Source organism: Lentinula edodes (genome assembly GCF_021015755.1).
Source record: "Lentinula edodes strain Le(Bin) 0899 ss11 chromosome Unknown C8R40scaffold_21, whole genome shotgun sequence".
Taxonomy (NCBI): domain Eukaryota; kingdom Fungi; phylum Basidiomycota; class Agaricomycetes; order Agaricales; family Omphalotaceae; genus Lentinula; species Lentinula edodes.
Genome location: NW_025764327.1, coordinates 403,036 through 427,855, shown reverse-complemented (window position 1 = coordinate 427,855; position 24,820 = coordinate 403,036). Strand labels below are relative to the sequence as shown.

General features: G+C 46.9%; 11 protein-coding genes across 11 annotated transcripts; 7 read left to right on the top strand and 4 right to left on the bottom strand.

Annotated features, from left to right (window-relative positions):
• Nucleotides 1-265: 265 nt before the first annotated feature.
• On the top strand, nt 266-714 carry C8R40DRAFT_1047439 (uncharacterized protein; the record flags this gene model as incomplete). Its single annotated transcript, XM_046224441.1, has 2 exons — nt 266-599; nt 623-714. The coding sequence occupies 2 exons, from the start codon at nt 266-268 to the stop codon at nt 712-714; spliced, it is 426 nt and encodes a 141-aa protein (XP_046085511.1).
• Nucleotides 715-1,136: 422 nt separating this feature from the next.
• C8R40DRAFT_1161211 (uncharacterized protein) lies at nt 1,137-2,404 on the top strand (the record flags this gene model as incomplete). The annotated part of the gene is made up of 5 exons (XM_046230100.1): nt 1,137-1,193; nt 1,249-1,503; nt 1,561-1,677; nt 1,733-1,919; nt 1,986-2,404. The coding sequence occupies 5 exons, from the start codon at nt 1,137-1,139 to the stop codon at nt 2,402-2,404; spliced, it is 1,035 nt and encodes a 344-aa protein (XP_046085510.1).
• Nucleotides 2,405-2,677: 273 nt separating this feature from the next.
• Nucleotides 2,678-4,356, bottom strand: C8R40DRAFT_1070202 (Enolase, C-terminal TIM barrel domain-containing protein; the record flags this gene model as incomplete). The annotated part of the gene is made up of 7 exons (XM_046226204.1): nt 2,678-2,765; nt 2,824-2,997; nt 3,053-3,512; nt 3,576-4,007; nt 4,063-4,158; nt 4,209-4,263; nt 4,327-4,356. 7 exons carry the CDS (start codon nt 4,354-4,356, stop codon nt 2,678-2,680), a joined length of 1,335 nt encoding a protein of 444 aa, XP_046085509.1.
• Nucleotides 4,357-4,623: 267 nt separating this feature from the next.
• Nucleotides 4,624-7,284, bottom strand: C8R40DRAFT_1108762 (NUC091 domain-containing protein). The gene is made up of 8 exons (XM_046228273.1): nt 6,942-7,284; nt 6,743-6,891; nt 6,527-6,692; nt 6,213-6,475; nt 5,912-6,154; nt 5,125-5,854; nt 4,982-5,067; nt 4,624-4,919 (listed from the first exon to the last, which is right to left on the bottom strand). The coding sequence occupies exons 1-8, from the start codon at nt 7,186-7,188 to the stop codon at nt 4,812-4,814; spliced, it is 1,992 nt and encodes a 663-aa protein (XP_046085508.1). The 5' UTR covers nt 7,189-7,284; the 3' UTR covers nt 4,624-4,811.
• On the top strand, nt 7,285-12,769 carry C8R40DRAFT_1108757 (uncharacterized protein). The gene is made up of 10 exons (XM_046228272.1): nt 7,285-7,374; nt 7,441-11,024; nt 11,077-11,185; nt 11,235-11,352; nt 11,403-11,527; nt 11,582-11,799; nt 11,852-12,069; nt 12,119-12,247; nt 12,304-12,521; nt 12,584-12,769. The coding sequence occupies exons 1-10, from the start codon at nt 7,323-7,325 to the stop codon at nt 12,610-12,612; spliced, it is 4,800 nt and encodes a 1,599-aa protein (XP_046085507.1). The 5' UTR covers nt 7,285-7,322; the 3' UTR covers nt 12,613-12,769.
• On the top strand, nt 12,770-14,862 carry C8R40DRAFT_1237854 (uncharacterized protein). Its single transcript, XM_046233446.1, has 9 exons — nt 12,770-12,898; nt 12,964-13,136; nt 13,194-13,227; nt 13,280-13,311; nt 13,362-13,558; nt 13,614-13,650; nt 13,705-13,790; nt 13,840-14,337; nt 14,395-14,862. Exons 1-9 carry the CDS (start codon nt 12,872-12,874, stop codon nt 14,505-14,507), a joined length of 1,197 nt encoding a protein of 398 aa, XP_046085506.1. The 5' UTR covers nt 12,770-12,871; the 3' UTR covers nt 14,508-14,862.
• A 2-nt stretch (nt 14,863-14,864) lies between these two features.
• Nucleotides 14,865-15,892, bottom strand: C8R40DRAFT_1108753 (uncharacterized protein). The gene is made up of 2 exons (XM_046228271.1): nt 15,736-15,892; nt 14,865-15,662 (listed from the first exon to the last, which is right to left on the bottom strand). The coding sequence occupies exons 1-2, from the start codon at nt 15,803-15,805 to the stop codon at nt 14,983-14,985; spliced, it is 750 nt and encodes a 249-aa protein (XP_046085505.1). The 5' UTR covers nt 15,806-15,892; the 3' UTR covers nt 14,865-14,982.
• Nucleotides 15,893-16,299: 407 nt separating this feature from the next.
• On the top strand, nt 16,300-18,200 carry C8R40DRAFT_1108749 (Aldo/keto reductase). Its single transcript, XM_046228270.1, has 9 exons — nt 16,300-16,461; nt 16,522-16,547; nt 16,598-16,689; nt 16,752-16,833; nt 16,887-17,111; nt 17,176-17,262; nt 17,334-17,592; nt 17,653-17,828; nt 17,897-18,200. Exons 1-9 carry the CDS (start codon nt 16,356-16,358, stop codon nt 17,978-17,980), a joined length of 1,137 nt encoding a protein of 378 aa, XP_046085504.1. The 5' UTR covers nt 16,300-16,355; the 3' UTR covers nt 17,981-18,200.
• A 305-nt stretch (nt 18,201-18,505) lies between these two features.
• Nucleotides 18,506-19,824, bottom strand: C8R40DRAFT_1161205 (Ribokinase-like protein; the record flags this gene model as incomplete). The annotated part of the gene is made up of 6 exons (XM_046230099.1): nt 18,506-18,547; nt 18,604-19,041; nt 19,095-19,269; nt 19,334-19,500; nt 19,562-19,640; nt 19,691-19,824. The coding sequence occupies 6 exons, from the start codon at nt 19,822-19,824 to the stop codon at nt 18,506-18,508; spliced, it is 1,035 nt and encodes a 344-aa protein (XP_046085503.1).
• Nucleotides 19,825-20,396: 572 nt separating this feature from the next.
• On the top strand, nt 20,397-21,318 carry C8R40DRAFT_314107 (uncharacterized protein). Its single transcript, XM_046234680.1, has 2 exons — nt 20,397-20,793; nt 20,844-21,318. The coding sequence occupies exons 1-2, from the start codon at nt 20,728-20,730 to the stop codon at nt 21,237-21,239; spliced, it is 462 nt and encodes a 153-aa protein (XP_046085502.1). The 5' UTR covers nt 20,397-20,727; the 3' UTR covers nt 21,240-21,318.
• Nucleotides 21,317-24,300, top strand: C8R40DRAFT_1108742 (uncharacterized protein). The gene is made up of 12 exons (XM_046228269.1): nt 21,317-22,097; nt 22,150-22,529; nt 22,585-22,696; nt 22,751-22,885; nt 22,954-23,055; nt 23,126-23,307; nt 23,361-23,450; nt 23,505-23,533; nt 23,595-23,655; nt 23,705-23,754; nt 23,810-23,927; nt 23,984-24,300. Exons 1-12 carry the CDS (start codon nt 21,500-21,502, stop codon nt 23,999-24,001), a joined length of 1,875 nt encoding a protein of 624 aa, XP_046085501.1. The 5' UTR covers nt 21,317-21,499; the 3' UTR covers nt 24,002-24,300.
• The last annotated feature ends 520 nt before the right edge of the window (nt 24,301-24,820 follow it).

Genomic DNA, 24,820 nt, shown 5'->3' with positions numbered 1-24,820 from the left:
CAAGAGAGACGTGACACAAGTGACAAGATAGTCAGCAGTCGATCCTCATTGGTCTCGGAAGCCGCGCGCACAAAGAACAATTATTTGCTTCAAGTTATGGGGCTTTGAGGCATTCTAAACTGATTCCAACCGTCAAATACACTTCCGAAATAATTTTTACTTATTTACCCGCCACTTATAGCCAGCTGCTGCGGGCTGTACTTCTGCCTCACACTTTCTGCTATGATTTGGACCATATCTTGCACGAGTGTCTCCTGACATGAAGATGCGTTCAGTTCCTCACTCTTTTTCTCTCGAAGGCTATGAAGATGCGCCACCGCTGCCAATGGGTTTCACCTCGGACGAAAGGTCATTGGATAACTTCATTCCTGGCCAAGAATACAAACATAGCAAGGCTCATGACGAATTTGTTGAACAAAGGGAATGGATCTCCATGGTGCGTTCTGATTCAAGACGGCTGAAAAAAGGAAAATATATCAATACTTCATTTGCAGTGTGTTACATGCATACTGATCCAACCCACTTGAAATTCGCTCGTAAATTCCACGAGCAGATTAGGAGGAAGTTTCCCGAGGTATGCTCTCTTAGAACTTCCCGATGTCAAGACTGACAGTTGTGTCAGCCTCGTATATTTACCCAATGGGTCTCCATCCTACAGGTTTTTTCGAAGTCAACATTTCTGACCCTCATGAAATAGGTACGCTTATGACCTAGCCAGTAGTACATCGTGGTCTATTGTCGTGGGTTCAAATATATTGTCATAATCTCTCTCACCTTCTGTATTAGTCTTCAAATTTACCCCAACCCCGACAACGAGCTCAGATCCCACACGGATCATGCGACCTAGATAGTTAAAGAATGGCCTATGAATAGTGATATGTTGCAACATCATCGTCAGAAGACCCTTCCCCGTTCTGCCAGTATAAGCCCATCCGCTCCCAACAACCTTGGAAAATCTTGATGAAAAAGATGAAGGAAGTACAGTATCCAGTGGCCATAGAGTACCCCTGCCAATAGCACTTTGATGGTAACATGCAACTTGGTGATTGCCATGATTCGCGATGATCAGGTGTTTCGGGATCGATAATTACCGGTACAATTACACGGCCTGAAACCTTTCCTTCCTTCCAACCATAATGACAATTACGAACGTAGTCCTCGTCACCGGCGCTGGAGGTTTCCTCGCTAGCTTGGTACTGCCCCCTTGTCGCTTCTTCGTTCATCACTTTTTTGATCTCATATTGACAGGTAGCCCGCGCACTCCTCGAAGACCCTCAGACTCCAAATATCCGCTTGATCCTCACCGATGTTATTCAGCCTAAAATTCCCTCCGGACGTGGTACCACCGATTCCGAGCACGTATCGACCATCAAAGCCGATCTGACAGATCCTAAAGAAATTGACGCACTCTTCAATACACCGTTTGGTATTCCGGATACAGTGTATTGCATGCATGGAATCATGTCTCGGGGATCAGAGGATAACTTTGATCTCGGGTTGAAGGTGTGCACAACATCTCCCTTGAAAGCTTTTCTGCTGGCGCCCATCCGTACCGTGTAGGTGAACGCTGACTCCGTACGAGACTTGTTACAATGCGCACGTCGATACGGAGCACAGCTAGGACGGCTCATTAAATTCGTATTCACGTCTTCTTGTGCGGTATATGGAGGTCCACTAGTAGGTTTTCTTCCTGACTTTAACCATCAACTCAGCCAAAACCTGTTCCATGTAGCCTGATATCATAACACCAGAAACCATCGCCACCCCCGAAGGTGCATACGGACTGGCCAAATTGTCGTCGGAACTCTTCATTAATGAATTTTCAAGACGAGGACTGGTGGATGGACGTATACTTCGGCTTCCCACCATCGTTGTTCGGCCAGGCCCTCCAGCAGCTGCGGCTTCTTCATTCTTGTCAGGTAAGAGTCATTCATTAACAAGTATTCAAGAAAAAATATCAACATTTTTTGTCCCCTCTAACCTAGGAATCATTCGTGAACCGCTGAAAGGCATTGAAGCTACATGTCCTATGGGAACCAACATATCTTCTCCAGAACTTGACCTTCCCGTCTGGCTTTCTAGCCCCCAAACCGTCGTTCGCAACTTAATCCACGCTAAACATATTTCAAGCTCTGCCTTTCCGAGGCACAGTCGAGTTGTATGCGCACCTGGGTTCACGGCCACTATCCGCGACGAGATCGACGCATTGCGGCAAGTAGGTGGGGAGGACGCGTTGAAATTAATCAAGTTTGAGGATGATCCGACCACGAAGAGATTGGTGGATTCGTGGCCGCAGAGGTTTGACAACACGTATGCGTTGAGTTTGGGGTTCACGCTTGATAAAGGCGGTATGATTCCAATTGTTGAGAGTTTTAAGAAGGATGTGGAGGCTGGGATTGCCTAATATATCTGGGCTATACATAATCCCATTGTGCTCTTAAAAATTGATACCTTGATATGAAAACCAAATTGAAAGAATGTAATGTGGTACCGATATCGACACCCAAGTTTTCAACAAAATCATTTGTCAAGAAAGAAGCCGCCGGTTTGATGCACTTAGGTGTTTATAGCAAAGAATGAAATCTATTGTGATCAGTTACAGCAGGTATTATATATGATCAGTGAATGGTACAACAGTCCTTTGTTTTGATATCAATAACTTGTTTGAATTGGCAGTTCACTTCTTGAGTAAGGCAGGTGCATTATGACCAGCCGAGAGCCCCTTGTCGCCAGCAAAGAATGCACCAGAGCCAGCAGTCTCCTCCCTAGAGAGATCAACAAGATAAGTTCGGCAGAATATCAAGATAATTAGAAAGAACGCACTCGATCCGGAGCAGAGCATTGTATTTGGCAACACGCTCACTTCGTGCAGGTGCCCCCGTCTTGATTTGGCCAACACCCAGAGCTACGACAAGGTCAGCAATGAAAGTGTTCTCAGTTTCTCCGCTACGGTGAGAAACCATGACACCCCAGCCATCAGATTGGGAGAGCTGGGCACTATAATGAATGTGTCAGAGTGAGTAGGTACCCTGGATTAAGAGGATGGACATACGCCTGGATGGACTCGGAGACTGTGCCGATTTGGTTAACCTTGAGCAGAAGACCGTTGCAAGCCTTCTTCTCAATGGCAGTCTTAATACGCAGGGGGTTTGTTACAGTCAAGTCATCACCGACAATTTGAATGCCGCTGTTCTTGGTGAAGTGGGTCCACGCTTCCCAATCATCCTGGTCGAAGGGGTCCTCAATAGAGATGATAGGGTACTTCTTAACGTAGCCGAGATAGAGGTCAGCGAGTTCGACGCCAGAGATCCATTTGGTCGGGTCGGAGTTGGGGTTCTTGAAATCTAGATCGTATTTACCCTCCTTGTAGAACTCAGATGAAGCGACATCAAGAGCAATTTTGACCTTGCCCTCGTACCCAGCCTTTTTGATGGCCTCGGACAAAAGTTCGAGGGATTCATCGGCACCGGAAACGTTGGGAGCGAATCCTCCTTCGTCGCCAACATTTACAGCTACAATATTGTATCACCAGTCAGCGAATTTGAGGCGTAAATATGATGTCAATGACAACGTACCATCGATGCCGTATTTTGCGCTGATGACTTTCTTCAGGGTGTGATACGTTTCAGTACCGATCTTCATGGCTTCGCTGAAGGAAGTAGCGCCAGTAGGAAGGAGCATGAACTCCTGAAAAGCGAGCTTGTTTCCTGCATGCGATCCACCGTTGATCACATTGAAAGCAGGGCAAGGAAGGACGTAAGGGGGCTTGACGCCCGCAAGCTCAGCGAGGTGCTGGTATAGAGGAACTCCCTTCTCAGCAGCAGCAGCCTCAGCGACGGCAATCGATACACCAAGGATGGCGTTGGCGCCGAGCTTGCCCTTGTTCGGAGTGCCATCGAGCTTGATCAGGAAGTCGTCTATTTCTTTTTGCGAGGTGACGGACAAACCGGCCTTGATCAATTCGGGCGCGATGGTGTCGTTCACGTTTGCGACGGCTTTGAGGACACCTGTAAAAGTGTGGTAGATACCGGAAAGTAGATTCCAAGTAGTAAAAACGCGTACCTTTACCGACATATGAAGATTTGTCTCCGTCGCGAAGTTCAACTGCTTCATGAATACCGGTTGATGCACCAGAGGGCACTGCGGCGCGGAAGCGGCCTATATCGACAGTCAATCGACAAAAAAAACAAAGAATAACGCGAACGCACCTTTTGCGGTGTGCAGATCGACCTCAACAGTAGGGTTACCGCGAGAGTCAAAGATCTATCGACGATCATCGGCAGCGTCAGTGCTCAAAGAACGTGTTGATTGAAAGGCTGGTTATACCTGACGAGCGTGGATTTTAGTGATAGACATTCTGGAGCGAAAAAATGGTGGTTCGGGAGGAAGAAATCGATTTGCGCTTGCTTAAAGGCTCGGCTATATTTCCCACGCTCTATCAACACCGAATCGAATCCTGGAATCCAGCCTCACCCTGGGTCTCGATGTAATCTAGTGGCAGTTTCGATTGGGGCCTCAAGGCCTCAAATCTTAGAGTTCAGATGAATCTCTACAGGCATATGTTTTCACTTGGTGAAGGGAAGATTCCCGGCGTGAGAGATTGTTACAGTCCGATACGGAGTAGCACAGGGGTAAGCAAGCACCGAGAAACTAGCAGCTTGAAGGTCTAGCTCTGTTTCGGGATGAAGGCCTTAGCCACTACCACTGACTAACAGCAATCTATGGTATATGTTTACTCGTCCCGCAACGAAGAAAAGAACTTGCTCAGTCCAAGCCATATGCATAGACACCAAGTACATGTCAACCACAGCTTATCTCCGTCTCTGTTTTTTGCCAGTGGGTAAATTCTTCATATGTGCGGCCTTACCTCGATTTTTGTTTTTCACGTTGGCGGTCGAATAAAAGTTCGTGGCTTTGCGCTGCGTGTGAAGAGTCAGTCAGACCAACTTGAGTCTTGAAAAAAAACTGATTGGTTATGAACCTTGTTGGTGCGCATACGCGGTTCTTTACCCGGTGCTGCCTCCTCCCCTTCCTCATCCTCTTCTGCGTCATTCCCAGAGGTAGAACCTGTAGACATAGTTGAGTTTACAGTGCAATAGAAGCAAAAACAAACAATCTGCCTACCTTGTGCCCCCTCAGGCGTTTCATCATGATGTATTCCTTCGAACACATCGTTCCAGGTAAGGTCCTCCTCTTCTCCATCGTCAACACCTCCTGCCTCATCCCCTGAGTCATCCTCACTCTCTTTCTCCTCATCGTCCACGCTCACTCCAGCAAATTCCTCCTCAAGAGGTTGGATATCTTCCGCCAAGAACTTATTCTTCTGCATGATGGACCCAAGGTTCTGCTTAACTCCGGGACGATTCTCCTCTGCCTCCCCTGTCTCATCAACAACCTTACTTTTGCCTTTAGTATCATTCTTTGCCTTAATTTTCTTTGCTTTTTCCTCTGCCTTGTTCAGGGCCTCCGGACGCTCAGGTGGTGGAACGAAGAAAGGTATCCGTCCACGGACCCAATCACTAAGGATGATCTTCGCGACGGAGTCCATGTCGGGTTCTCCGTGTTTCAGTAGACGCCCTTTCATCCGTGCAAGCTTATCAAGTAGGACTTCGGGCTCCCAACTTTGAGTTGGGTCCTCGGGATTGGGGAGGGGAACGCCGTATGTTCGTGAGATATAAAGAGGTTTTACGCGTTCCATGAGGGCGGGAATGTGTTCGGAAGGCGTGGCTAGTGCTTCGACACGTACAACCCCTTTGAGCACGGTAGATGTCTGCGAATCGTGCGCAGAGGTTGGAACGATGCCGGGACAATCGATAAGGTATATTCGGCGCGTTAACGTAATGTATTGCCAGACCTTGATGAGGGACGAGATTCAGATTACATTGACAATTGTGTATATCATCGTACAAACCTTTGTCTCTCCAGGAACTGGGGCAACTCGGCAAACTTTGCCACTTTTCAGTGTGTTGATCACACTACTTTTTCCAACATTTGGGTATCCCACGAATCCAACAGAAATTTGTTTCTTATCGGAATGCAGCTGTGAAAACTGTCTAAGCAGCTGTATGAGTGAACCTTTCCCAAAGGAATGATTTGGCGATGCATGGAACGCGATAGTAGGGTAACGTGGTGTCAAATGTTGAATGTATCTTGCCTAGAGTTCACGATCAGCTACCTGAGCACGGAACATAGATCCAATTACTGATACTGACTGTAACCCAATTCGGCACCAGATCGCACTTGTTGATGACGAGTACTACTTGTTTGTGTGCCTTTTCTTTCTTGATGTATTCTAGTACGGATTCACAGAGAGTACCCATGGGATCTCTGGCATCCAGAATGTGTAGGATAACATCAGAAGAATCTATGACTTTGTATAGTTCGCCATAAATGCGTCTAGACGTTCCTTTGGCGTAGATAGGTTCATTGTAATCAGCATGGGTCTGAGGCTCGACAATGGAGGACGCCAGTGGTTCTAAAATCGTTAATGACGACCACGATCTTAGATATAACAAAACACACACACCTATGACATTCCCAGTAGCTGTAGCAGCCTCATCTGCGTCCTCAAACGCTGTTGCGCCAAGTTTGCTGAGTTCCTCAAAGTCAGCAGCGTCTACCCTTGCCCGTTTACGTTGAGCCTTGGGACCAAATGTATCAGAGAATGGTTCTGTTTCCACGATGTGAGAGCGCTATGATTTCGTCAGAATATATTTCTTCGGGTAATTCCAGTTCGAAATACCTTCTGAGTATGAGGATTAGCAGCGTCATCTAGCAGAGCCATAGGAAGTTTGTTTCGCCGCAGAAGCACAGAATAAGGATCATCTTTCTTTGTTGCAAGACTCGTACGAAAGTGATCAAGAGCAGTTTGGGAGATGACTCTGGTGTTGCCTGAATGAGAAATTCAGAAGCAACTTGCGAGATGTCGAAGCAGTACTAACCGAACCACCTTCGGTCAGGCTGCACTCTGCCAGGTTTAGTCTCATCTTCACCCTTCTGGAAAGCAGCAGCTTGGATGATCTTTCCGTCTTTATCCCGGACGGGCTTGCCCCCATTGAGCATTTTAAGGCGAGATGCTTGCTTTGCATTCCGGTAAAAATTTTCTCCTTTGACTCTCTTGAGAGAGATATTTGCAGAAGAGGTAGAAGACCTAGTCTTAGACTCTCCAGACTTTTTTGAAGGAGCCATAGCGAAGGAAAAGATGAGAGAAGATTAAATGCAAGTTCAGGAATGCGGAAAATATGTTGACGCCATCGTTGCACACACGTGCTTCCGAATCCAGAAGCCTAGTTTGTTCAACTCTCCCGCCAACGGCCCATGGAATGTACGAGCAGCACCATCATAATATAAGGACCGGCCCCAAGTTTGCTACAGGTACTATGAGCTCTCTCTCAGCGAAATAATTTCTGATGATATCTTGCTTGAATGTCTTGCCACCAGGCGCTGGCCCATGGCACAGAGGTCGTTCATCGGACACAGATACAGAAAGGGAATTTGGCTCCCGTTCTCGTACTCGTTCTGAGCGAGGTCATATGAATGGCAGATCTCACAGTCCAAATGCAACAGAAGACGTAGCCCGTAGCGCAGCTGCACTCGAAGGTTCACTGGATTCGGCTCCTCCAATCTCCTATTGGTCTGCCAAACGACACTCATCTTGCGGCAATCCTACTCCTGCTCCTCCATGGTCAGCGAAACCCATATCATGGCGTCACACATCCTCACTTCCAACAAAATTGAAAACCGCAAATGCCGCTTTGGTTCTCTGCTTGAATATCGATGTCGACCCTCCAGATGTCGTGAAGACATCTCCGTGCGCGGTGCTCGAATGCTGGGTCGATCCACGCTCTATGCCATCAATCAAAGCACTCGAGCACATCGGTGCCAATTTGAAATCTCAATTCGAAAACCTCAGTCAGAAAATCCAGTACAAGCCGATCTTGGATCCGTCATTTGAAGACTTGCGCAAGGCTTGCCAGCAGCTACGAAAGCAGGCCAAAGATGACGCTGTCCTTTTTCATTACAATGGACATGGGGTGCCCAAGCCTACTTCAAGCGGAGAGCTGTGGTGTTTCAATCGGACCTACACTCAGTACTTGCCGGTCTCATTGCAGGAAATACAAAACTGGCTGGGCTCTCCGGGAGTGTACATCTGGGATTGTTCTGCGGCTGGCCATCTTTTACATAACTTCAACGAATTCGCTAAAAGGCGAGATGAAGATATCAAACGTAAACATGGCGGACAGTTTCCTGAAGGGATGCTTCCTTTCGCGCAGAGCCTACAACTTGCAGCTTGTGAAGCTCATGAAACTCTACCTACATGTCCTGACCTTCCAGCTGATATGTTTACTTCATGTTTAACCTCCCCCATTGACATTGCGATTCGGCATCATATGTTGACGAATAAAATCGATCTCAATATCGACGGAGCCGCTCACATGCCTGGCAACTTGAAGGATCGCCGCACACCTCTGGGAGAACTTAATTGGATCTTCACTGCCATTACAGACACCATCGCATGGACCACCTTTACCCCAGAAATGTTCGCTCGGTTATACAGAAGCGACTTGCTCATCGCCTCACTATTCCGAAACTTTCTCCTTGCAGAACGGCTGATGAAAGGCTACAACTGTACTCCTCACACATCTCCTCCTTTACCCTCTACAAATACTCATCCGTTATGGGCTACATGGGATCTTGCCCTGGATTCTTGCATCAGACAACTTCCCGATTTACTCGCTGCTAATGAAGCCCAGCAGAATTATGACGGCCAAAAGTCTCCTCCGTACCAATATATCCCTAATAGCTTTTTTGCCGACCAGTTGACTGCGTTCGAAGTGTGGATATCAAGGGGGGGTTCCGCACTTACTCGTAGGGGCCCTCTGGCACTCCCTTCTGGCACCGAGTATGAAGTCGCTCTGACAGCCGCACAAACTACACCTCTTTCTCCCAATCTCGCTGCTTCCTGGAGTTCTACTCCCCACCTTGTGCCCCGAAAGCCCCCTACACAACTTCCAATTGTTCTCCAAGTCCTTCTCTCTCAGCCACATCGACTGAGAGCTCTTATCCTGCTTTCTCAGTTTGTCGACCTTGGCCCATGGGCTGTCAATCTCGTCCTTACAGTGGGAATCTTCCCGTATATTTCCAAGCTTTTGCAAGCTCCCGGGCCTGATTTGAGACCTGTACTGATATTTATATGGGCACGTATTTTAGCTGTAGACCCAAGCATACAGGTTGACCTATACAACAACGCGCAAGGGTATAAATACTTTTCCAAAATCCTCACCATGCATCCGTCTACATCTGGACGCGACGTCGTGCAGACATTACCAAATACCTCTGAACATCTCGCGATGTGCACCTTTATTCTCGCATCGCTTGCTCGTGACTTTTCAAAAGGTCAACAAGCATGTTGGGAGGAAAATGTTTTTGATGCTTGCTTCAATTTGCTTGACGAGGCAGACTTTCTTCTGAGGCAGTGGAGCTGTCTCTGCATAGCTCAGATGTGGTGTGGTTCTGAACAAGGGAAGATGCTCGGTGTCACAAGAGGAACACAGGATAAGCTGGTCAATCTGATGTCCGATGATTCAGCAGAAGTAAGATGCGCTGCGCTCTACGCCCTGGGCACCTTCATGGGTTCTAGCGGTTCCAAGGTGGAGACTGAGGGGACTAAAGGAGGTGGAGGTTCTGGCGGAATGTATGATCGTGACGAACGAACACATTTTCGGATGGAAGTTGCTGTAGTCACGGGTGCAACCCTCGTCGTCCGGGAGGATGCCAGTCCCATGTGTCGGAAAGAGCTAGTGGTCCTAGTAAGTTGTCTTGTAAAGGAATGGCGGGGGTATTTTGTGGTGTGTGCCTGGATTTATTGGGAGGAAGAAAGGAAGCGTCGGCATGCTACAGTTTATCCTTACGTTTCTGCCAATGCGGATGAGGTATCTGAGCAAGCCGTCCGAGAATGGCTTGACTCCATACCAGACGCTGGTTTACGCGAGGAATCTCGAGTTCTGCTTTCGTCGTTCTACACCATATTCGTTGTGCTGTTGGACCTCTCTGTAGACCCTTACAACGAAGTTGCAACACAAGCACAGACAGTGGTGGATTATATAATGGCCTTGTTATTGGAGTCCCCTTTCACCAAACTCGATGAGGCAAGTCTAGGGAGCCCTCCACTAGCACCCATCAACTACATCAACCCAAATCACCCAGATTCCCGACCCGAAAATCGTGACGCACGATCTCGTATAAGTTCTGGTTCTCAACAATCATCTCCGTCACTCTCTTATCCTGCTCACCCTGTTATTGCACCCCCCTCCCCTAGTGCCAGCTCTATCCGAAGCGATGCTCCTCCTGTCCGGCCGAGTCTGTCACGCGCGGACACCATGACGAGCACAATATCCAATACTGTCACTAGTACCGTAAAGCGAACGTCGTCAATCGCTAACGCTCTAAAGAATTTAGCTGGAGGGATTAACTTCCCTCCTATGGAAGACACACGGACTGCATCGCCCACACCATCCGTGTACAACTTTCACCTCAACGGCACTTCACATCATCTCAATGGTGACGCGCTAGAGCAGATGGAGGCTTCACGACCTCCCTCGCCAACATTTAACGTAGCACAATATGCTTCGCCGTATTCCAGACCTGTCACTCCTACTCAAAGTGACGCAGTGTATTCACCATATCCATCCTCATCTTCACGTTCTCCGTCCTTGCAAGAATTCACGCAACAGGTGCATGATTTCCGTCCCTCAGATGTCATGGAGGCTTTGATGGAGGAAGACATGGAGCGTCTGCGTGCGCGAAAGAGGCTAAAAAGAGGGATGAATGGTTATACTCAGCAGTATCACAATAATGGGTACGGTACAGTGCCAAGTCCGAGTAATAGTACATTCTCTGTCGATTCTGCGGGCAGCAGCGTCATTTTGGGCCTGGGGACGGGTATGGGTATTCGTGATGTTTTGCCTTTAAAGAGCACGTTTTTCGATTGGTGCTCAGAGTACTTTACCGAGCCTCAGATGAGGGTAAAGTCTTATTACCACTTACGTTTTGTGTCTCCCTGACAATTTCTTTCAGCAAGCGGAGGCAGACGAACCTGGAAGTATCCAATACAACTATCAGATTTGGAGGCAGCAGCGCAATGAACAAGTCGATAACGAGACTCGGTCACAGGCGGAGGTTGCTTGTACGCTATCTCTTTTTTCATTTGATATTGGTGTTGAGATCTCTTGTAGCGGATCGTCGTTGGGATAGGACAGTCGCACATTTCCATGGACTACCCCATCCACTCAATCTGGCTTTTCATTCCTATGACCAGCACCTGGTAGCGTCAAACGATACTGATATCATAACGTCAGTTATCGACTGTTTGTATTTTTTTTGGTCACTAACGTAGGATTCAGTGTTTGGGACTGGACTCGTAATAAGCGCTTACGATCGTTCCGGAACGGTAATCCCAAAGGAACCAGCATAACGTCTCTCCATATCATTAACCAAAACGTAGGTGGAATCATCACCACAGGCTCAGGTATGTTTCGTTTGACTTCGAACGCTCAATGTACTGACTGAATCTTCGTCGTAGCTGATGGTGTGGTTCGCCTGTATCGCAATTACGATCCTCTGCTAGATCCTGGTCCAGTTCAAATGGTCAGCTCGTTCAGAGGGTTAAACGAAATTGTGCCCATGCGTCACGGTTCTGGTGTTGTCATGGACTGGAAGCAGTCTGCGGGTATCTTGTTAGTAGGCGGAGATTCGAAGGCGATCAAGACCTGGGACGCTCAAACTGAGATACAGGGATTGGTGGATATCCTGCTTAGAATTTCTGATCTTACTTGCTAATTGAGCTTCTCAGGATATGGATACCGCATCTGATGCTCCTGTGACTTCCATTGCATCAGATCCTGGTTCTTCGCAAATTTTCGTTGCAGGATTCGGAGATGGTTGGATCAAGGTATTCGATCGTCGCTTTGAAGAGGATGAGGCCATCGTACAGACACATCGGGGTCACAATGCATGGGTTCAAAACGTCAAGCCTCATCCTACTATGATTTACCAGTTCCTGTCTGCTAGGTGTGTCCTCTGTGTGCGAATTGTAACCGACCACTGACTCCTTTTGCAGCGTGGAGGGTGAAGTTAAGTTATGGGACCTACGTGGCCGAAGCGACCAGGCTGTGACGACGTGGAACCTTATGCAAGACGTTGGTCTTTCCGCCTTTGATGTTCATGCTACTGCAGAGGTCGTTGCTGGGTCCGAACTTTTTGCTAGTTGGTGCTCAAAGGGACTCGCGCTCACAATTCTTGTAGATCCTCGGCTATAACTAATAACAGATATCGCTCCCAACGGCTTTGTTTCCAATCATTAGCGCCTGGGCATAACGAGCCTTTATCGCAATATAATGTGGCTTCTGGGCTCATTACCGCTCCAATCAAGATTAACCCTTCGCCATACATTCCGCGTGCCACCTCCTTTGTTTTTCACCCTACGGAGATGCTGTGTGGTGTTGGAGAAGGCGATGGTACCAGTGAGTATCCTTTTTGCTCACTCTTCATTAAGTCTGTTCAAGTGGTTATCCTCTACTTTCAGTTCGGATTATCGGTTGCAATTTTGCTTGAGATTCAAACTCAGCTACTAGTACGCGAGGGACACTGTCACTGTAACTAATCGTCGATACTTATCTACAATAATTTGTATACATACTCTGCTTCTCTGTAATCCATGAGTTCAAACCAGAAGTCGAAGACCAGGGCCTAGAACATCGTCTTCGTCGGGAAGCGCCCGGAGCGAATTCCACATTCAATTCTGAACTCATAACTTGTCGACCTTTGCGGTCATCATACAAGTATCCTTGAGGCTCGCTTCCTCTCATTTACGATGGCGAGATTGAACGCAGAAGGCGAGGTAAGTCCATGTATTCCTCTAATTAACAACGTCGGATATTGATCGCTCTTTGGATATGTTCGCAGTCGAGTGCCAGAAAGGAAACGACAACTACCAAAAAGAAAGTCGCAGCCAAGGCAAAAAACCAAAACAATGGGGTATGGCCTTGTGAAATGAATGGGTGTAACAAGCAGTTCGCAAGAGAGGCGGATCTGAAAAGGCACCAAAGGACCACAAAGTTGCACTCCATAGCCGGATTGTGAGTTGTAATATCAAGTCGTGCCGTACGATTCGTTATATATACGGTATTTCACAGTGCCTGTCCTCAATGTGAAGCCAACTTCACAAGAGTAAGCAATGTGTTGTTGATACACAGCAATCCATTTTGTAACAATTATATAGACCGACGCTTTAAGGAGGCACCAGAAGTCAAGGTGCGTTCTTTCGTAGAAGGTCTGAATCGCACTACTAAACTAATCTAAAGGCACAATGGCTCTGTGTGCGATCCAATGGAAACAGAGGATTCAGGTGAACATCCACCGAACGGTGGCGCAGTTATTTCTACATCCAAAGAGAATGGAAGAGACGCGGTGGTACCTGAGACGATACAAGGGACCCCTAGCGCTACTGGGCCTGCTACTGGACATTCAAGCTATTATCGAGAGTCTACCACTACCGGCTGTACGTATTTATCCGTGATGAAATCAGTCATCCTCAATTATGTTTCGACTTGCAGCTTATGCTTCACCCCCTCGCACTGTATTTGGGACTGAGTATGAACCATGCGCTCGTCTTTATCCGGGACAACACTGAATTTCTCTTCCAAGATGGCCTCATGGAAATCCTCCACATCCCTTCAGTCAAACAGCCTACATGTATGTTCCTCCGCCGTTCTATCGGCACGACAATGCTGGTGCGTCTTTTCTCTGACTACAGACGAACCTCTACTCATTCAGAGACAGACACTGCGAATACTCACTCAGGCACTTCATCTTCACCATCAACCTCTAGCTCCCATTCACACCAAAATGATGCTGAAGAACCAGCTTCTCCCTTTTTGCTCTCATATAAATCTGCTTCGATCCTAGCATCAATTCCGCCACTGCCGCCTCCAGTGCAGCTATTAGAGCCCTTACTCGTGGACGCCGATACTACTCAAGTAACCAGATCAAGTTCTTCAGAACCTCCATGCAGCCAAGAAGGTTACTTCCATAACCCTTTAATGAAGCATGCCCGAACGTGGAGTATGTCCGATGAAGCTGATATGAGTGGAGGAGAATCTAGTCTGTTTTCGTCGACGTCGACGTCAAGTTCGTCTTCCTCAGTAGCAAGTAGCGGGTCTCCTTCAGCGTCTAAGGGCAGTCATATTATGCGCGAGCATGGGTACGGCTCACGTCTGATACGCCCTGAACCTTTGGAACCCATCATGACTGAGAATGGAGAGCCGATGTTGGATCCAGGTGTGACTTGCTCTACCACCTTTGACTTATATGATCGTGCTCACTCAGTATGTAAAGCGGAACTTCTGACGCAGGTCGGCTGGGTTGCACTCTATGACGGTTCGGACTCGTTGTCCGACGATGTACGTCCTACGCCCTCGCATGAATCTCTTTCCCCAGCACCCTCCTAAAACCGCTCAGGCTGTATATTTTTTTATTTTTTATTTTCGCATTGCTCTCCGCCCGCTAAATCATCGTTGCATTTTCGCTTGGTCCTTTGGATGTATATCTGTACTATCATCACTTTTCTTGGTGGTTTCTACCCACCTTTGTTGTTCCATCAAAATGATCCTCCCTTCCTTTTACGTAGTATGCTCTGTCGGACACATTTCTATCATTATTTCTGGAATTATTGCAAGTTTGAAATCTCATTTTAACCTCTCGTATTTCTCGTTTCGTCCCAAGCCTCCACATTTTATCATTCCTTCGATTGCTCTGACTATTGCTAAATACCGTGACTGGAAGTGATATTTTCTTCATGTCATCAAAGCCATCAGCAATCCTATTTGCGCCAAATAGAAAATACAAAACTCATGTAATACAGTGTAGCGTTACATGTACAGAAAAGTTGAGGCGACAAGTAGTTGAGTGTCTATATCGAGGTAATCAAGGAACAAGTTCTTGCTCTTTCCAAAGACCTTGCGTAGACTTATTAAACAGCGTACGCCGATTTGGAAACACCCCCAATTCGACATAATCCACTTCCGTTGGATCAACCAATATGAGTGCAAAGTTCCGCAAAGCAACATCCCAATTCTTCCGATTTTTCTTCTCCTCCTCGGACTCGTCTGATTCATCACTGTCCTTTGGCTCATCTACCCTCTCCGGCCACGTCTTGGCTTCTTCCTGACCACCAATCAAAGGGGAACCTGGCGTAGGTCGACACCAACTTGCTTTCATATGCGCACTCATGGTTTTGAAAACCTCTTTGCGTTTCGCTTCCCAGTCAAAGTTCTCTCGACTGAGAGCTGCCATACCGGTGTTGGGCGATGAGATGGCAGAAGATGTCGTGGAGTAGATAAACTGTTTGTATAGAGGGTCTTGGGGAGAAGGAATGATACTGCCTACGCCTGAGATGCGAAATTGTTCTTGGGTTCCTTCAATCCACCAGGCAATGTTCACGTGAGGATTGGCGATGATCTGAGCAGTCTTTGGGCTACGAACGTCGGTTGTAGTGAGAATAAGAGGAAGAGCTGGGTTCGATCTGGGATCAAGGAATGAACGAAATATATGCGATCGAACATGTGGTATGGGAGATGTTGCATCTATAGAAGCGAGTTGAATCACTGGAATAAATTTGTAAGTTTCACGGTGAAATTAAAGAAGAACCGAAGAAAGTGATACTTGTACCGAACGTACCCACAGATTTTTCGTACTTTTCTAAAGCACTATTTATCGCGGACTGCCAGCGAGGAGATTTCTTTGACATAACGGATGAATTTGTGAGTAAATGGGCAGCGGTAAGCCGGAGCCTGCTGGAAATTGAATCAATGATAGTGGGAGAGATGATAAGCCCAGATAGGCTAATGACGTAATTCGGTATTGAAAGGAATAGGCGCCCACTGTCCACACGAACAAACATCGGCGATATGGTTGTGTAAAGAAAAACTTGGTGTAAAACCGACAGTGTCGGCGATTCTCTCTGCATAGTAAGCTAATAATTGCCCGGTACTCTCCTGTAGGTATGGCTATATCTCATAGCCAAAGACGCGTTGACAACTATTAGCATTGACCGTGACCGAATCAATTGGCCTCGGATGGAGAACGGAGGAGAGTCAAACGCGTCCTGACTCCTGAGGCAGCCATAGTAATATTCAATGACAAAAAACTTATTCATACTTCAATCCCAGCAATCGATCACAATGACCAGTTTCACGAGAACCCGTATATAAAGGTTCCTCAGATCTTCACAGATAAAGTGTCTTCCTTTATTCCCCACTTTTATCACTTCCAGTTGTATCTGAACAAGCACAATCGCAATGTCTATCTGGCAGCCAGCTCCTGATCCTCCTACCAAGCTCGGTGTTTACAGGACTCTTTCCTCGCGCGCAGGTGTGAGGGTCAGTCCTATATGCCTTGGAGCAAGTGAGTATCGAGTCTGCGATTTTGTGTAGAATATATGCTGACACCAGTCCCTCATCTCAGTGAGCATCGGAGACCAGTGGAACGATGTAAATAAATATTCTTTGAATTTATGAATCATTATCTGATCATTTCGCAGATCATGGGCTCGATGAACAAAGAAGCCAGCTTCAAGCTGCTTGACGCGTATTTTGATATGGGTGGAAACTTCATCGACACCGCGAACAACTAGTTGCGTCCTTTCCCGTTCTGATCCTCCTGCACATAGCTTATACCTCAATCGTCAATGATAGTCAAAATGAATCCTCAGAGCTCTTCATCGGAGAGTGGATGGAAAAGCGTCAGATCCGTGATCAATTGGTTCTCGCTACCAAAGTACGCCTTCATCTATGACTATATGCGCCACTTTCTGATTATACCCAATCTAGTACACTACAAACTACAAACTTGCCGACAAAAACATTCAACAGCGAGTCAACTACACTGGCAACAATGCTAAATCTCTGCATCTCAGTGTTGAAGCTAGCTTGAAGAAACTGCGTACGAGCTACATCGATATCTTGTATTTGCACTGGTGGGACTTTGATACCTCGATCGAGGAGGTTATGGATAGCTTGCACAATCTCGTTGCATCTGGCAAAGTAATTTACTTGGTACGCACTTCATTTAATCAATGGTCTCAATACCAATAAACTCATATCTCGAATTCGATCATAGGGCGTCTCTGACACCCCAGCTTGGATCGTCTCGCAAGCCAATCAATATGCCAAAGACCACGGAAAGACACCTTTTGTCGTCTACCAGGTTCGTCTTTCCCTCCCTCCATTTCTTTTCGAACGCTGAACACTCATCATCCACCGCGTTCATGCTTACAGGGCAAATGGAGCATACTTGACCGTTCCTTTGAGCGGGATATTATCCCCATGGCTCGTGCTCAAGGAATGGCTCTTGCCCCATGGGGAGTCATCGGAAGCGGAAAACTTCGCACAGATGCTGAAGAAGAACAACGTAAGGCGACAGGTGAAAAAGGACGTGACATGGGTGCCGGATGGGAGAGAAACGAGAACGAGGTGAAGATGTCTCGCGCTTTGGAGAAAGTTGCCAAGGACGTTGGCGCGAAGAGTATCACTGCAGGTAACTGTCTTTCAATCGTTTTAGCCCTCACCTATATTTTTTAATCGGAAATTGCTCTAGTCGCCATCGCGTATGTCATGCAGAAAACCCCATACGTTTTCCCTATCATCGGCGGTCGAAAAGTCGAGAACCTCGTTGCCAACCTCGAAGCGTTGGATATTTCTCTGAGTGACGAGCATATCAAGGAACTCGAGAGTGTATTGCCATTCGATGTTGGCTTCCCATCGGACTTTATCGTAAGTCTAACTGTTTGATCCTCTCTCCATATTGCTGATATTCTTTCTCTTTGCTTCCTACTCAACAGGGTGATGGATCAGAGCCCATGTTTTTATTGAAATTTTCAGCTAAAACGCAAAGGATACCATATGCCAAAGCTCTTCGTCCTTAATCGATATAAAGCATGTAGTGATGAAGCGGACAAGTTCGAATCTCCGTCATGTTCTAGTTGTATGGAATACGGAGCATCATAATCACATTGTGTAAAGTACAAAGTACAATGAGACATTTCCCTTGTTCTTATCAGAAGAATTCAGTGATTTGGCATGCCTCAGCCTCACAGCGGTATGTAAACGAGATTGTACGAAACGTCGAGAGATAGTACTCCAGGAAGCTCCGAGTTTCCGACTGTTTGCAGAAGGTTGCTATTATTTGCAGGACCGCGCAGTCACACTGAAACGGACGCTCGAGCGCTCAACTTAAGTTTCATGTTTTGCGCGTTGATCTGCTGAAACGATGTATGGATAAGTATGGATAGCCAAGTATATGAAGTACATTGCGATGATATGCGGTATGTATGTTAACCACTGTTGAAAGTGGCTGAAGATATAGCTACAGGTTGAACGTTTTATGTGAGTGAGTAATACATCGGAAAGAACACCATGAAAGCAGGAGTAGCATTTTCATCCTTTATTATCTACAAAATGTCGATCTTGGGCCACTTGAATTGAGGACCGACCTAAAACTCAGCAGGTCAGTCACCAGCGCCATGCGGGTCCAGAAAAAAAATTTTACCTGCTGAACACACATTGCACCCATCTTGTGCCCAGCCTCGACGCACTCATCCAAACTCTTACCGGATACGAAAGCACCCAGGAATCCACCTGCGAACGCGTCTCCCGCACCATTCGTATCGATGATATCCTCATACTTCAATGCGTGCACAGAGTAAATCTTGGGTGCGTCGGGGGCATCGGACGTGACAACGACAGTGGACTCTGCACCATGAGTCAAGACGACGATGCGAGGACGAGAAGCATTGGACTTTGGCTGAATCGCGATAGCTTTGGCGACGGCGGCCAAATCGGTGGGTGTAGCGTGTCCATTAGCTGTGGCCCATGCTTCGGCTTCGGATTCGTTAGCGATAACGATATCAGTGAAAGGGATGATTTGCTGCAATTGTGCGCCAAAGAATTGTGGGATAAAAGGTGCCGATAGGTTAATTGCGAAAACCTGGGATCAATCTGGACATTAATGTGAGTCAAAAGCAATCGGCACACACGCACCTTTGCGTCTTTGGATGCCTTCTGACTTAATTCAAGGGCAGATTCTAGACCGTGGGTGAGGAAAAAGCCTTCCATGTAGTAAGCCTTCGCGCTTTCAAGAACAGCGGAAATCTCAGGCGAGGACAAATGAGCCTTGTCGAATTTCTCAGCAGCACGGAGAGTCGTAACGAGAGACCTTGAGAAAGATGGGATTGAGCCTAGGAAGTGATATAGAAACAAATTCCAATGGAAGGCCATACCGATTATGGCCAGTAATGACAACGGCGCAAGCACCCGTCTGCTCGCCCTTTTTCACATAGTACATGTCCTGTAAACCCTCACGTTTGTTGGCGGCTTTGAGCTGCTCGGCAAGTTCATCGTCGCCGACACATCCTGTGTAAACGACAGAATGTGGCGGCAAGACATACTTTAGGACCAGAAACCGTGAAATTTCAGCGATGTTGATTTAAGGTGAAGAAAAAACTGACTGCAGCACCACGGGCAGCGTTCTGAGACGCGCCTCCAGCAACATAAGTCACTTGGTAGTTTTTGACGACCTCTTCATATCTTGGGACATCATCAGGATGGTGAAAAATCGTGCTATAAGATAATCATACATCGGGGCGTGCTTTTCCTCCGCAAGGATGGCATCGTTTGCCTTGAGCTCGTACTTTTTCAAGAGCTCCTCCCCACTAGTCACCTGCATGTCAAGCAGAGGATTCCCAATACAGAAAAGTGAGTACGACGACATTGCGAAGGATCAGTGGTGGATCAGTGAAGATGGCGGCAAAGGTTGGGTAAAAGAGAGGAAATCGATAATAATGCCGGCCGGCATAAATTCTTCAAGTCTGAATGTCTGATTATCATGACTTGTCCGCAATCGCAGCAGTGAACTGTCCATTCAAAATGATTTTCAGGTTACAAGTCTACCAGCCTTCAATGACGCTGGACTGCTAGCTTATATGGCTTTGCTACAAATCCAGCCCAAAGGATACCCAGCACTCGTCAGTATTGGCTACTACTGGTGGTGATCGATCCAGGGCCATTCATTCTTGATGTGCAGAAATAACTCAGCTGGAGTCTGCAGTCTGCTGGGGTCTTCGCAACCAATCTCTGCCGTGTAGCCGCGCTACATTTACTTGGCAACATCATGATGATAAGTGTAAGCACGAATTTCTTCACCATCAAGAAGGGCATCGTACTGCCTCGTAGCACTGTGTGATGCTCCGAGCTCCTGTAATATATATAGGAGAGGTATTTTGAACACATTGAACTGATTTACAAGACTTCACAGCCGAATTTTAACGAAACATACAGAAGGAACCCTCAGGGAACTTATAGCAACGAAGCAGGTTTGCCGACTGAACCAACCATGCGTTGCGCGTAAACGCGTGGTTTGTCCACAGCCATCCGAGAGGTTGGAGGGGCTTATCAAGGCTTATCACTGACTATAAATGGACGTATAAAAGCCAGAGCGATGAATGAGGCGATCTTCCAGAAACTGCTGGCCAGTTGTTCCATTTCGTCCGCTGTAAAAAAAAAGTCCTCCTGCCCGTCCCCTCTACTACGCGTATCGTTGTTCTATCCAGCGTTCTTGTTCTATCATTAGCCAACGTTATCATACACTCGACTCACTATCCGACAATCCGTCGACATGTTCGTGGACCCCATCTATCTCCTCGCAGTTCTTCTTACCGCTGTGCATGCCGCACCTTTGAACGTGTGTCCCTAATTTCATGAAATGAGCACTACTACTAATGATGTGTATAGACCACTACTTTTGAAGCTGCCTCCGTTGAACCCCATATGGACCCTGGGTCGACGTCCCATTTAGAAAGGCGAGCGAGAATAATGCAAGTCACGATCACCGGTACTTTCGGAGGTCCAAAATTGGCTCGACCGTACATTTATGGCTCAAGCTCAAAGCTTGGGAGCACCCCTTTGCCGAACGCAATCATGGAACGGATGGAAGAGGCGCTTGCTGCTAAGTGGGGTATCCATAGTTTCGACAGCATCTTTTTCCAAAATGAATGGAAAGGCACATCTAGAGCTGCACAGGATGAGACATTCACTTGTAGTTATTCAGGGGTTGGGATTTGCACTGCCAAGCAGCCATGCATTGGAAAGGTTGGCCCGGACGGGGTATTCATCGAGACAAAAAAGTAAATACAACGATCGTATTCAAGAATAAATTCAGTAGTGCCTCGAGGCGCAACCAATCAGCTACTAAATTATCAGCCAGTGAAAATATTTGCTGTCAGTTTCCATCAATAATAATATTGTGTACGATATCCCTGAACGTTTCCTCTTCTTACATATCGTAGACACTACATGGTAGACACCATCTAGGACACGGCAGCTAGAATAATAACCTTCACTACCATTTAACGCCATTGTCATTCACTGCTTGCTGTTTCTGGTAACTAATGCCTCGAGAAAATAGTTTCAGCGACTCGGATGGTCGCTCGTTGACCCCTGACCTCGACGAAGAGGTCTCTGGAGGAGGCATTTCCCCAACCTCACCCACCTATTCCATTCCTCGCGACCAACTTTTGGCAGAACCTTCATTCAGCTCTGCACCAAAGGAATCTACAGAAATTTCTGCGCATTCAGCAAGTTCAATTCGCAAGAAGGATGCCACAGGACCATCGACTACCTCTTTTCCAATGGCTACCCGTCCAGAGCTAGGCCCTCGAGACCGATTCAGGTCGTCTGTGCGAAAAGTAATGGCCATGCGCCGGAGCACCACGTTGTTGCAGAACAACAACATTGGGGCCGAGCCTGGTGTTGATCCTCGTCGAGCAACAGCAGACCTTCAATATGGAGGAATCAAACAGGATTGCGTTATCGAGCTCATTGACTACTCGTCCACCAGTATCAGTTACGGTCGTATGACGAACAAGGAGCTCGTCAATATGTTGGGCGACAAGAATGCCAGCGCGCGCCAGAGTTGGGCAAAGGTCAGATGGATCAATATCGGTGGGTTGAGCTGGGATGTTATCAAAGCTGTCTCCTTGAAATACGGTGTGCCGTCTACTTTTACCTGGGTTGTATGATGACTAAATATTTTATGCAGATATCCACCCATTGGCTCTCGAGGACGTCTTCCACACGCGTAGCCAGACTCGTTCAAAGGCAGACTACTACAACAAACATCTTTTCCTTCGCATTCTCTGTCACGAACTCGGTGATCCTGATGCAGAACCTAAAACAGTTGATTCTGCCGCTTTAGGCTCGACTTTGACGGATGCACCACGCTCATCATCACCGTTGCCTTTCGAAGATGGCGAAGGGTACGAAATGTTGGAGAAAAACGACAAAGCATGGTTCGGCAGTCCCTTCGGATCACGCAAATCGTCGACCCTCCGACAACGAGGGGGAATTAAGAAAAGGGAGAAGGATTTGGAGGAGGGATCTCTGAAGAAGGCCCCCTCGTTGTTTTCGTTGACCCAAAATGTGAGTTCCTCCTGTATCGATATGATCTGGCCCTGATATCCAATCTCATTGGTAGACGGAGACCCGGCAGCAACGGCGTGAGGAAGAAGTCAGTATTGCAGCCCTGAAGAAAGGCGCGCGGGTTACTGTTGATGTTTCACCGATGCATATTTTCTTATTCCGTGATGGTAAGTTTACTCTGATGCATCCATAATCTCAACTCACCCTCTTATGCACTGTAGGCACGGTTATCTCGATGCATCCAAATTCCGACCTTAGCCTTACCCAACCCATCACTCGCCGTCTTCAACAACGAGATACGATGCTCCGTACATCTGCTGATCCCTCTTTACTGGTGCAGAGTCTGCTTGATCTGAGTGGGTTCTGGTTTTGTCGTTTTGGACTTAATAGCTCGTATCCTGATCTTCTTACCCCTCTTTCTCAGTCGTCGACAAAGCTTTGGAAGTCATCGACGAGTATCACCTTAAGATCAAGAAATTCGAGAGACAGGTCCTTCTTAAACCCGAAGTCACGACTGTGCGCAACTGTGTGTCTTCTTAGTTCATTTAGTCGTATCATTCCCTACCTGTGCTGATCCAATGAATGTTTCTTCCTAGTACACATCTTGTCCGGAGATCTCATTCTGCACAAAAGGACGCTCGAGCCGATCAAGACAGTCGTCTATGGCTTAAGGCGGTACGATCTCGACCGTGCTGCAGCGTTAGTGGATCCAAGCGTCGCAGGCAACAAAGATACTAAAGTCGTTGGTTTTATGAGCCACAAGTCAAAAATTTACCTCGTAAGCTCTCTCTCTCAGTTTCATGTTTATCTCTGGTCTTTAATTCTCTTCAGGCCGACGTGTACGATCATATGGAGTACATCCTCACCAGCATTGAAATGTTTGCGGGTATCACGGAGAACTTGATCAACTATACGTTCAATGTACGCCCACCTTTTTACCTTACTGCATTGGTTTTCATCTTCTGCCATTTCTAGATGTCATCGTATGAAATGAACGAAGTCATGTAGGTGTTATCTTCTTGATACGGATGATATAGATATATTGGATAATGACCCCTCGTGCAGGCGACGATTAACTCTTGCCACCATTGTCTTCCTCCCGTTGACGTTATTAACTGGTTATTTCGTATGTCGTCTCGTTCTGCTTCTAAATCGTAATAATAACATCTACGCAGGGTATGAACTTCGAAGCTATGTGGTCCGTACAAGAAAACAGCGATGTCCTGTATGTGTTTTCAAGTTCTCCGTCGTCTCGTGCTCAATGTAATGTATTTCACCAGTTTCTGGGAGATTGCTATACCGGTCATGCTAGTCGTTATCCCGATGTTCTTGATGCCAGACTTGAAAAGAATGCTGCATTACATTCAGAAAAGAATGGTGTCCCAGAAAGCACTCAAGGTCGGTTATGTCTACTGTCGATCGCTTCATTGGCTGAACGAACTTGTGATCTATAGTCTTATAAGGGATTGTAAGCCTGATAAGAGCAACCATCTGACTTTGCGCACAAGTTCCTTTCCCTTGCCCCATCTCTTCCATGTCTACACTCATTCACGATATCATGCATCTCTTCTACATTGCTTTTAGTACATTTCTAATATTAAAACCAAATATTCTTTGGCTCATACATCTTCAATTCGTGCTATCCTTACTACTCAAGCCTACAGGTTGCACCAGGCTATCTTCACATATACATATACTTGCTTTCACTGCTTTGCCATTCATCTTACGCGGATACATATCTTCATAATTATCTTGGGTTTCATGTCGTTCATATCACGTTCAGTAAATTTATATTGAGTGGTTGAAGAAAAACAAGATTGCTCCTGGGATGAAGACTACATTGAAAACTACATGAAAGACTCGGCCTCGACGACGTGTATTGGTCATGGAAGTGATAAATGGGCTAGTGCCTGCAACTGTTCGATAAGTTTGTCACCGTGCGGAACGAGTGTGATGATAGTCACCATCGTTGTGCTTCAGTTCTTGCAGTTGCATGCGTTAGGCTGGCATCCACAACTAATAAGGATTCATTGTCAGCATACGTTCATACTTGACAAGAGCAGAGCTTACGTGGACGAGCAGCTGCAGCCTTCTGAGCCACAAGCACTGTTGACGAGAGTGATGGTTTCGGTCTATTGGTGCGTGAGTGCACGATGACCACTCATGAGATGAATGTGTACTCACAGCGTACATGGCTTTAGAATCTGATGAATATTTCGATGCTGGGTGTATGGCTTGGAGGTGGATGGTTACAAAATCCTGTAAAAGCGCAAGTCTTTATACCGTACCAG